Source organism: Festucalex cinctus, chromosome 20 (genome assembly GCF_051991245.1).
Source record: "Festucalex cinctus isolate MCC-2025b chromosome 20, RoL_Fcin_1.0, whole genome shotgun sequence".
In the NCBI taxonomy this organism is placed as follows: domain Eukaryota; kingdom Metazoa; phylum Chordata; class Actinopteri; order Syngnathiformes; family Syngnathidae; genus Festucalex; species Festucalex cinctus.
Window position 1 is genome coordinate 20,108,708 of NC_135430.1, and position 11,589 is coordinate 20,120,296.

Here is an 11,589-nt window from a genome sequence, read left to right on the forward strand (position 1 = left end):
ATGAACTTTGATAAAGCGCTGTCATCTTCCAGGTGCACCTGATGAATCCCGAGAACGTCCCGAAGCCTTGCTGCGCCCCCACCAAGCTCCACGCCATCTCCGTGCTCTATTTTGACGACAACTCCAACGTCATTCTGAAGAAATACAAGAACATGGTGGTGCGAGCCTGCGGTTGCCACTGACGACCGGGGAGGAGGACGTTCAACACTGAACGACGCTGGAGTGGTTACACGAATCCCAGGGCTGTCCGAGCCTTGCTCGGAAAAGCCGATTTAGAGGGACGACGCGCGTCATGTCATGGCAACCCAGAGATCCCCATTGTGGTTTCTACCAATGAGTGGGTCAAACTGAACTGTGATTGGACCAGTCCGAGTGCTGCTTTCAAGCCTGTTTGCTCACCCACTAGCGGCAGTTTTTCGCAACACGTTGGTGTGGACAGAAAATGCCAAATCGTCTTATTACACATTAGAGTGGAATTTATTATCCTCATTCTGGATTAATGTGCTCCCAGTGGCTGTAAAATTCTTATCAGCTGTTATGAGTGCAAGTGCCAGTCAAAGTCTCTCCAGGAGATAATCCCATTCTCAGGGAGTGGGAAACGTTCTGGAGACATTTTCGTAAAGTGATCATTATCATTCAAATCCCTGTAAAGTCTAAATACATTTCTTATAAATTTGACACACTACACAGAGGAAAAAAAAATATCAGGAAATCACATTTTATTTTATTTTTATATATATGTTTGTGTTGAAAATAAGTATTTGAACATGTGAGAAAATACATGTTAATATTTGATACTAAAGCCTTTGTTTACAATTACAAAGGTTTAAAAAAAAAAAGAAAAAGAAAAAGAACATGCCCAAATCATGATGCTTCACACGAGGGATGATGTTCCATGATGGTACAACTTATTCATCTTCCAAACACGGCAGGTGGAGTTCGAAGGAAGGCCAAGCTGCTTGGCAAGTGCTCCACATTTCATATAAATCAGATTGATGTTTTTTTTTGACACATAAAACATATTATAGTAATTTTTATAATAATTTATTATAAACATTATTGCATAATTTTCTTTTTCTTGGGGGGGTTGGGTTCAACTGATGTGTTAAATCAAGGGAAAATCAAGAATAATTTGACGTTAAATCCAGTTTTGTTTTGTTTTTTTTGGTCATCTTTCCTCATTTGTTTACTTCTCAAATTATATTTACACTCCCTAAAAATAAAATAGACTGAACCAACGTGACCACAGGCTATTTTAGCAGTGCCTGCCTCCACATAAACCCCCCCTAGTGTCAATATTTGCGTGTCCAACATGATGCATGTTGTGGCTGAAAGGATGTTCTGGTGCAAACAAGTGAAGAATAAGGCCTTATCCGCCCAACACGCCCACTTCTGACAGCCCGTCCAGAGAACGGGCAAAAAAAAAACAAAAAAACAAAAAACCCATCTTTGTGCTTTTATTGATGTTTGACGGTTGTTGTTTTTTTTTTTAATTGAACATGTTACTGTGGAGTCTTTAGACAATATATTTGAATAAAAAAAATCTAATAGCAATACTAAGAATCTCAATACCTTATGTGCCTAGCCAATCATCCAACACAAAATATACCTCTGGTAAGCTGCTGTTTACATTTGTGATCATGTTTAGACTGTTTTTGTGTAAATACTTGTACATTTGTTTATTTATTGCACTTTTTGTTAAAAAAATAAAAATTAAATAATAAAGTACACCTTATGAGAGATGCATCGAGAAACAAGAACTTGTTTTGGAATATCTTTTATTATGAAATCTCATGTTACAACTTGCCATTTTTTTTTTTTACAAATTCATGGGCAGTGCACAACTCATGACTGCATAACAAAAAAAAAGTGTCACTGGAGTTCCTTCAGACCATGTGCTTTCCATAAAGATTTACTGGCAAAAAAAACTGCTTGGTGTGTGTGTGTACCTGGTTTTACATCGTCACATGAACAACATGTGCACTACATCTCATTTACACAGTGCAAATATGAAGAAACAGTTTGAGACTGTTTCAGCATGTGGAGCTAAAACGTTTTGACTAATTGATGGATTATTCAATTTCTCGTTTTTAGGAACTAATTCAGTGCTTTGACCCCACTGGGCCACAGAAAACACTTCATTTCAATACACCATTTCGAGTACCGTTCACGTTTTCAGATCAACACAAGCAGCAGAAACGATACTGTTAATGTTATGCTAATGGCGATATTATGGGGCACCATGGAGGAGCTGATCTGTAGCCCCGCCTTCGTGTCAGACTCCTGTGAGGGGCTCCCAAGCTCATTGAGCGTCGTCCCTGAGAGTTAAGTCACATAAGCACTGGCGTGGCTGAGAGGTTAACACTCAACATCAATTAATGGCTTACATTTCAACAACAGATCCCATTACTATTATTTAACTCTTTTACTGCCACACGTTATCAAAAAAAAAAAAACTTTGATATGACAAAGGCTTTGATCATTCACAAAAAGAGATACAATGCTTCCATCTGCTGGCCATAGTTAGTGTGTGTTTTTGATTCCACAACCCATTGACCAGGCAGCACTGCACTTAAGACGTTGCACTGAGAAAAAATAAAAAATAAAATAAAAAACTTAGCTGACGTCATTTAACGTTTATGGCGGAATACGTCGTGATTTTGCTGATCGTTATTAAACGTTTTTGGCATTTAAAGAGTTAAAAAAAATAAAATAAAAATAGTGGCTACACAAATCATGTCAGGAAACAACCGAGACCCCCTTCGGAAAGTTCATAAGCACTTTCAAAGAACCAAGAAAGAGAAATACATTCGTGTACCCAAACACCCAGAATTGTTGCGTCAACACCGGAAAAGGAGCGTGAGGTTTGGCTGGTGCACGGCCGCTCGAGCGGCCGCCGCCGCCCGAGCGGCGCGAGAGGGATGAGCGCTGACACGCGGGTCCTCCTCACAGCTCGTCCCTCACCTGCTTCATCACAAAGTCGTACAGGTTCTGCAGCTCCCGAGGGCCGCCGTACTCGTTGCCCTGCTTGCCGGCGCGGAACATCATCAGAGTGGGGTAACCTTGCACCTGAGGAGGGGCAACGGCAAAAAAAATAAAAAATCAGATCGACCACATTGTTGCGCCGTGACGCAAATGTGAATCTTTAACGCTCTTGCAGCACTTCCTTGTTAAACATTAACGACTGCAAACAAACCCAGATCGTGATTCCAGTTTCCAGGCCTCATTTGCAAACAGATCACAACCAATTAAGCATTTACAGCCACGTTAAAGGTACAAGTGTGATGAGCATTTTCACAGCTTCAAAATATGACACTTACCGAATACTTGTTGCAGAGCGTGCGCTCCACCGTGCAGTCCACTTTGGCAATCTTGATGTTGGTCAGAGAAGGAAAGTCCTTGGTGGATAGCTCCTCCCACACCGGAGCCAGAAGTTTACAGTGGCCGCACCTGTACCGGACCACGCCAGATTCAATCATTGGTGTGCAAAAAGTTATTATGTGCCACTCCGTTCTTGAACTGCTCCACTGAGCATTTACATCAGGGTTGTCCAAACTTTTTTTTGTTACTTTAACTTATTTAATAAACAAATCAATGAAGCAATTACACATTGTTGAAATAATGTAGCTATTTTTGGAAAAACTGTGACTACTAAAAAGGCCATACGGTAAATAGTTCAGGGTTTAATTTTTATGTTTTGGGGTGCCACTATATAATAGATACGCTTCTGCACTTAGTGTTACAAACAGAAATTCAGTAACTATTTTAGGTGTACATTTGTGTGCGTCTTTGCATGCATAGCCAGAAAAATTTAATGCAACCTCTTTTTGTTTTTGTTTTTAAATAGTATTGTGGACATGTCAAAAAAATATTTTTAGTATACGCCACGGGCCGCCAAAATATGTATGGAGGGCCCCAAATGGCCCCCGGGCCGTAGTTTAGACACCACTGATTTATATTCTCAAGGATCCTGTAATATTTGTTGCATTACTTATTCGGTTTATATGTAATTATTGAACACAATATCACATGGGTATTAAAAATGTTGACATTTTCTATCAAAAACTGTTCTATAAACGACATGAAGGGACAAGTTAACGTAACGTCAATCTTACCATGGAGCAAAGAACTTGACAAAAGTGAATCCTTTGGCGATGGTCTCGTCAAAGTTGTTTTCTGCCAGATTTAAGACGTTGGTCTGCGGACAGGAAGCAAAAAGTCATGTATGACACAGATGTGTAGCGTACGAGATTCGGCAACAAACGCAGGCGCCGTTTCTTTTCCCATCAGGATCAAGATGCACATTCATTAAGCTCACCTGCTCCTCCTTGACTTCCACTTCTTTTGGCTCTTCCTTGACTTCCGTCTCTCTTGGCTCCTCGACTTCTTCTTTCACATCTTCGTCTTTCTTCTTAGCAGCGATCACCATATCGTCCACAAACTGTTTGAGATTGTCATAGTCTCTCTTTCCTTTGTATCGGGTTATCTCGATCTGCAATTGGGAAGACATGACAGCTTCTATAACCTTCATTCTTATTCTTATTCTTAAACTCTGAGCACAATATTAGGCCTGGTTTATAGACGTGTGTGCGTGTGCGTGCTGTGCATATGTGACTGGCTCCAGCAAAAGGCTCCACATGTCGGGAGGATCAATCTAGAGATATGTACCATATTAGACAGTTGGACTTTGTCCATTTTGAGATTTGTCCACAAATAGCCTCCTTGAGGTCTCTAGTTTCACTTCCAAGCAGTACAAAAGTCAAAATTCTAATAGTAGTGTATGAAAATAAGCAATCATTAGACAGTATGCCTCGTAACTAGGGGAGTGTTTTTTAGCCTAGCTGCTCGCTAGCTCAACGTCTTGCAAACTGTTTAAAAACAACGCCAATTTCCTCACCTCAAACGTAAAAAAATAAAATAAAATGTAACATACTATTTACACCTCAGGTAATAATGGGGAAATAGTCTGTTTCATATGTGCTACGTTTGTGATGGTTTGTGCAATAAAGTTTTGTTTGTCACGGCCATTAATAGTAGCGTGTTTAAATCAGTCTCTATTAGTGCCCGTAGTCGGAGGGGGCGGAGTGTTACTAGGCGATGGGCGGACTGTTGCAAGTGGGCGGAGTGTTACCTTGGGTGGGGGAGTAGTTTCTCCTTCTTCGACCTGCAATCAGATACAACTGGTTGTGTCAAAGTCGTTTTTGTAACTGGAAAAAGAATATTTCTCGCACACAAACGAAAGAAAAGCAAGAACATGCTCACATTGTGCATCATCAGCTGCGAGCGGCTCGCCGCTAACGCACATAGGCTGGCGAAAGCCGTCGCATTACTCTTCAAAAGCAGTTTAATGGACAAAAAATGGCTCTGCACGCATTGATGCTGCCAGCCTGACACAGTTGCCCTTCCTCTCACCGCTTAAGATGTGCCGCTTCTGCCAGCGAAATCGCTACTTGTGGTCTTGAAATCACTTTATCTCATCAAACACTTGGCCGAGAGATTTATCTAAAATGTTTCTCTGATGCCAAGTACAACTGAAATTTACATCAATACATAAATAAATATATAAATAAATTAATTAATCAATAAATTTAAGTAAACTGTTTGTTCATTATTTTGGAAAACAATTTTAAAAATTCTTTGAACGACTCTTAATTAACATTTAATCTTTATGCATTCAAATTATTTACAGTACTTTGATGACACTGGTCAACAAACGTTTTGATGCCAAGAATTTTTTTTAATAGTTTCAGGACACGGTTGATGTTGCTGAATCTGAAAATGACAAATTTTTCCGAATCGACCCAAGTTTTTCAGCTCTTCCATTGTTTTTGATGAACAACTTTTGACATTGAGGTCTTCTCTTTTTTTCTTAAGTGTCCTACAATTCTCTAACATTTGTCTATTTGGCCTGAATATTGTCAAAATAGAATTTAGGGAACTGTTAATTTATCAAAAGAAAAAAAAAAAAAATCACAATATGCTTGTTTTTCCAATTGTACTAATTCCCGTTAAAATCTTCGAAGAACACAGTATGCAATGTGATGTAGTGAGTTCCAAACATACCCTTGCACTGTCATCTCCCTTGAAGAACAGCAGTGTGGGATATCCCCGCACGCCAAACATTTTACACAAATCGTGGTGTTGTGAGCAGTCCACCTAAAAAAAATTGAACCGAAAACGACTTCAACGAGCAGTCATTCATGCTAACATACAAATGATATACTGTGCTAACTCAAAACAAATGTTGAAAAAAAAAAAATAAAAAAAAAAAGTCATTAGGCTTTTGGAGGTCATTTGGGTTGTAAATTGTTATCCTTTCCATAATGTGTCATAAAAAGGGCCCACCTTTCCTATTTTGACGTCATCAGAGTGCTCAAAGGTGGAGGCCATCTGTTCCCAGGTAGGAGCCATAGCTTTGCAGTGGCCGCACCATGGAGCGTAGAACTCGATGAAATGTAAACCTAAACAAAGAAAGGAACCAAATCATCAGGCAAATCCAACACGACACGTGTCGTGTACACAAATCTTTTCTATACTGCGGCTGCAGCAACGTCGATTTGCCACAAGAGCTGTAAAAGCAAATCGCCACCTCCTACACAGTTGAATGCAAGCATTACACAACATTTACTGCTCCTCTGTTGCCAACATGTGAAGAGAGGACCAATAAACACGGGCTTCAAAAATGCCGATGTCATATCCTGCCCTTTCTGGTCATTTATTTTTGCTTGAGAACCAAAACAGTTTAGACTTCACGGAGGCATACTCTGCTTTGCGTTGACTTACTAAAATAAAATGCCAGTTAAGTGAATTACGGCAAGGAGGAACGGATCCAGAAGGACCGCTTTTGCTGGTTGGAACTTGAACAGCAGGTTTCCCAATTCAATACGCCCGATGACAGAGACTATTACGTTGTCTTTCATCATTCTACACGGGAGCTTTACCTTTGGCCACGTGTGTCTTAAAATTGCCAGTTTTGAGCTCGTACATGCCATCTTTGGGCTCGGGAGGCTCTTCAGATTGCTCCTGTTCAGCCACTGCTTCCTGGAGGAAGCAGAACGAGAAGGCAAGTCAGATAGACGCATGGATCGCCACATTTCAATGATGACATCATGTGGCAACACGTACAGGAGAATGGTCCATCTCGAGCGTCTTCAACATCCAGTCCTCAAGAGTGTCTAGTACTCTTGGTCCGTGGTAAGTGACCGGTTTCTGGTGAGGCTTGTACAACACGAGCCTACAAACAACACAGAATACACCTGATTAATACATTTCCAATGACAATTGTAAAACAAGACATTTGTGAAACCCAAATGCAAACCCTAACCCACCCTGCAGAACACAAATGTGCATGTGTTTCTACCATTATTAACACTTAAGGGACTCCCACATATTCATCGATTCCACTCACTTCATGTTAATTCCGCATTGAGAATTTTGCCGTTAAAGACATGTCAAGAACGACTTACGTGGGGTAGCCTCGGATGCTGTGGTTTTTGGAGCAGAACAGAGTATCCTGGACGCAATCTATTTTTACCACATAAGCAGGGGGCTTATCCATGCTGTTGTACTTCTCTGCCAGTTCATTCCACGTCGGCTGCAACTTCTGACAATGGGCACACCTGTACACAACAAAAACACATACTTATATTAAAACTTTTATGTTGTAGGTTTAATTCTAATTTAACTCGAGCCGCATATTGTTGCTCATTTAAGGTATATCATTTTTTTTTTTAAATGTATATATATATATATATATATATATATATATATATATATATATATATATATACACATTTGTGGGAAAACTTCTTTTTCATTCCAGCTGGATGAATCCACAGATGTCAGTGGAAATGTGCAACTTGTTGCTTTTGTATGTTGATCATGACGACATTTATGAGTACATAACAATCTGCAAAAGTTTGGACGGGAAAAACTCATGTTGTCAGTGCTGCTTTTTGTGAATCACAAGGGGTACATAACTAAAACAGATTTTAGAGCATCTAAATTTCAGTTATGATACATGCATCGTAAGGTAATGAAACATGCAGTTGAGATGCAATCAAGTCATCATGTGAGTACAAGTCCCAAAAGATGTTGCTAGGAGCAAACTAAAAAGAAGTATAATGAATTCAGGAGACAGATTTAACATAGAAGCATTATTTTGATAACGGGGGGGAAATGCATCGGAAAGAATTTGACGTTTATTTGACATTTTGAAAACAGGACGATATGAATATTTAAAGGTCTAAGCAATTTAATGTATCTTTTATTTCATGTGGTTTTATATTTCTCGTTTGTTAAATAGAGTATTGTTAGAAAACGAATTTTGCAGTTCCGCTTGTGCCACGTCAGCTCTGTGAGCTCACTCAGCATCCCGACTCACAACTTTCACCGACAGTATGTCACCATAAAAAAATAACAAAATAATAACTCCACAGCAGTTAGCTCAAGTAAATTAAACGGTTACCTGCAAACTCTACAGTGTATTTTTTTTCCTCACTCGTTATTTTATTTAACGCTGAAGATCACTTCACCGAAGTGAGCTAACCGGTCGGTAGCTGCGTTAACTAGCTTGACGGCTACAAGCTCAAAGCCAAGTGAAGACTAGCGTGCATGCTAACTAGCTCGGCTAACACACTGGCCAGTTAGCTCAGATGTCACAACGTAAGCTTCTGCAACACGCCGCGTAAAAGTAGCCGGTAGCGAGCCAGATAATTCAACTTACCACGGGGCGTAAAACATGACAAAGTGCGGTTCGGTGGCCACGGCCACGTTGAACATCTCCACCGTGTACGTGTACTTGACGTGCTCTTCATCTGTCTCGTCTTGAGCGTCTGGAGTGGCTTGGGTGGCTTGAGCTTCTTGAGCTTCTTGATCGCAAAACGCAAAAGAAAACAGTAACGAATAAATAAAAAGTAGGGTCAAAGGAGTGCAATTGAGTGCGGATGCCATGATGAAGTGCCTGCCAGTCGTTGCGGCTTGCTTGCTGCTGCTGCTGCTGCTTCCCCGACTACTACAATGGAGAAAGCGCGTTCACGTTCGTGCCTTTGGAACGTGATTCAAAGTATGCAAGATGTGGATGGATCACTGTGATGTGCAGATCTGTGCAAGCCTGCAGGCGTTTTGCTCTGCTTACCAGCCTGACAGGTTATACAAAACAGTAAAAGCTGGCTTGATTATCGTCATTCAAACTCTGTTGTGTTTCAGGATGAACAATACTGTAATTTTATGCAGTATGGTGTAATATACAAAGTGAGCCATAACATTTTTTTTAATGATGTCTAATCCTACATACAGCACTGAAAAAATAAAATAAAATACAGTAGGCTGTGTGTACTTATTGTATAGCAAAGTCAGTGACAAACACCAAGGTTCATTTTAGAGTCCGATTTACACTTTTATGAGCTATATGATCTATCTTTTTTTTTTTGGTTTATCTTGCCACTTACTGTACTGAACTGAAAATGACATCAGTTGCTCAGGTAGTGACCAATCAGAGCTCAGCTTCACAAAACAGGTGAGCCATGATTGGTCGTTACCTGAGCCATGAGCGATTATGATGTCATTTTCAGTCAACAAGTGGCAAAATGGCCGCCACTAAGATAGATTAAAAACAGTTGCTTAATTCATAATTCAAAAGCAGTGCCGTAGAGGCACAATGTTATACAGTATATAAAAGCCTATAGTATTTAGTGGCTTGATATTGAGAGTTTTATTTTGCTTTTTTTGTCGATTACTATCCCGCATAGCCACAAGTAGTGCAATTAAGTAGACTCGTACAAATATTTAAAGTTTCACAGCACATTTCAAATGACGAATGTGAGCTAAGCCTCTTGTGTGAAATCTGTTCAAGTTGAAGCCGATGAAGTCATCGGCGGCAGAGTGAAATGTGTCATTAAAACGTAATTTAAGAGACATTTAGGAGATTTTTGTTCACCTCCAAGAGAGTTAGGAAAAGCCTAATTACCTGAAATGGGTCAGTGCTCCCATAAGTTATTGCTTAATACTTAATATGCTAAAAACTTGCTATAATTACACTTACAAAATGTATTATAATTATGGGGGCTGTATTTTTTGGCGCCCCAGCTGCTGGAAAATTGCCCTTTTTTTTAATGAAAAAAAAAATAAATCAATTACAGTGAAGCACTGACTACATTGTCATCACAACTAGTAAGTGACGCCCACCTCAAGATGCGTAAGGACTAACAAGATAATTATCCAGCTTTGCACTGGCTGAAGTTTGGTAAACATTCATTTTTTCGTGACCCTGATTAAAGACCCTTTCCCTTCCACAGAAGGATTTCATTTATCTGGATTGTTATTACTCACTTTTTTTTCATTTTTTTTCCCATCATATTTCTGTCCTGATTTGGTCCCACTGTGCTGATGTGAAGCACCAACTCTCCCACCCACTCACGTTTATTTGACTTACCGCATCTTGGACCGGACTTGACATCCGCTCACGTCTCCCACGTCCTGCGACCTTCTCGTTTTGCAGCCGTTTCTGAGGTCAAAAAGCTCGACTGTTAATTGAAAGTGAAAAATGACACTGAACATGATTTACTTTTGAGTCTCGCGCCTAATAACCTTTAGCTCGACAAAGCGGTCGGCTTCTTGCAGAGGGACTCTATTGTTTCCATGGCGATCCCGTGAGAGCACATGGAAACATGTCACGCTGTGACGGAATTGCTCCTGACACATTTTTACACATTTGTCTGAAGTGGAGGCCGCATACTTGCGGGCGTGTCTTGGTTACACATTGTTAATGAGGGCACCTTGCCAGGCTTGCTACTGCATGCTTTAATAAGAGAAGGGGAGATTAATGGAGCATGGGGACGAGATGACAGTCTGATTATTTTCCTGATTGCGTGCAGTCGGGGGATATTTTGTATGAGCTGGCAGGTGGCAAAACTGAGGAACCTCTGTGAGTGTCAAATGAAAACTAACAAGAGTGCAGAACATGAGTTTTGATATTGTATTTTATTTATTTATTTACTCGCCTACTTTGTGTTATTAATGTATTGATGTAAACTTTATTTACTAGTATACTTATACTAGTATACGTATTCCTTACTGCATGCCCGATTTCTATTCTATATCCTGTACAGCACTTTGCATACAGCAATGCTCGTTTTAAAGTGCTTTATAAATAAAGTTGAGTTGACTATTTGATCAACCACTTGAATGGCTGTCACAACTTTAACACAACTCTTTCTTTTGTTATGGCTAGTTTTCTTTTCTTTTTTTCTTTTTTTTTAATGAAATCATCTGACACTAAAAATGGAGTGGACACGGGAGTTGGTTAGGCAGCCCATTGAAAAGAGATACAATGCTGCCATCTGCTGGCCATAGTGAGTGAGTGTTTTTGATTCCACAACCCATTGACCAGGCAGCGCTGCACTTAGACGTTGCACTGCCCATTGATTAAAAAAAAATAAAAAAAAAATAAAAAAAAATTAGTTGACGTCATTTAACGTTTATGGCGGCATACATTGTGATTTTACTAATCGTTATTAAACGTTTTTGGCAGTCAAAGAGTTTTAAAGATTTAAGACAACTAAAGATCTTCATCGCATCATATTTGCAGAA

The 11,589-nt window shown here is 39.8% G+C and overlaps 2 protein-coding genes across 2 annotated transcripts in view; one reads left to right on the top strand and one right to left on the bottom strand.

Annotated features, from left to right (window-relative positions):
- The window catches only part of bmp6 (bone morphogenetic protein 6), a 39,523-nt gene extending 37,795 nt beyond the window's left edge, over positions 1 to 1,728 (top strand). The window contains exon 7 of the mRNA XM_077508421.1: positions 33 to 1,728. Coding sequence (XP_077364547.1) covers positions 33 to 182 — 150 coding nt within the window. The 3' untranslated portion in view covers positions 183 to 1,728. The remainder of the gene's footprint in view (positions 1 to 32) is intronic.
- A 33-nt stretch (positions 1,729 to 1,761) lies between these two features.
- Positions 1,762 to 9,091, bottom strand: txndc5 (thioredoxin domain containing 5). Its single transcript, XM_077508420.1, has 11 exons — positions 8,726 to 9,091; positions 7,467 to 7,619; positions 7,126 to 7,234; positions 6,942 to 7,041; positions 6,346 to 6,461; positions 6,064 to 6,156; positions 5,132 to 5,164; positions 4,319 to 4,492; positions 4,116 to 4,198; positions 3,321 to 3,450; positions 1,762 to 3,069 (listed from the first exon to the last, which is right to left on the bottom strand). The coding sequence occupies exons 1-11, from the start codon at positions 8,950 to 8,952 to the stop codon at positions 2,947 to 2,949; spliced, it is 1,341 nt and encodes a 446-aa protein (XP_077364546.1). The 5' UTR covers positions 8,953 to 9,091; the 3' UTR covers positions 1,762 to 2,946.
- Positions 9,092 to 11,589: the final 2,498 nt, after the last annotated feature.

Excerpts from the sequence above, each read along its gene's own strand:
- txndc5 (XM_077508420.1), bottom strand. The coding sequence starts at position 8,952 with ATGGCATCCGCACTCAATTGCACTCCTTTGACCCTACTTTTTATTTAT. Across the intron at positions 7,235-7,466 it reads AGCATCCGAGGCTACCCCAC|GCTCGTGTTGTACAAGCCTC; the intron begins GTAAGTCGTTCT and ends TGTTGTTTGTAG. Across the intron at positions 7,042-7,125 it reads TCGAGATGGACCATTCTCCT|GAAGCAGTGGCTGAACAGGA; the intron begins GTACGTGTTGCC and ends TGCTTCCTCCAG.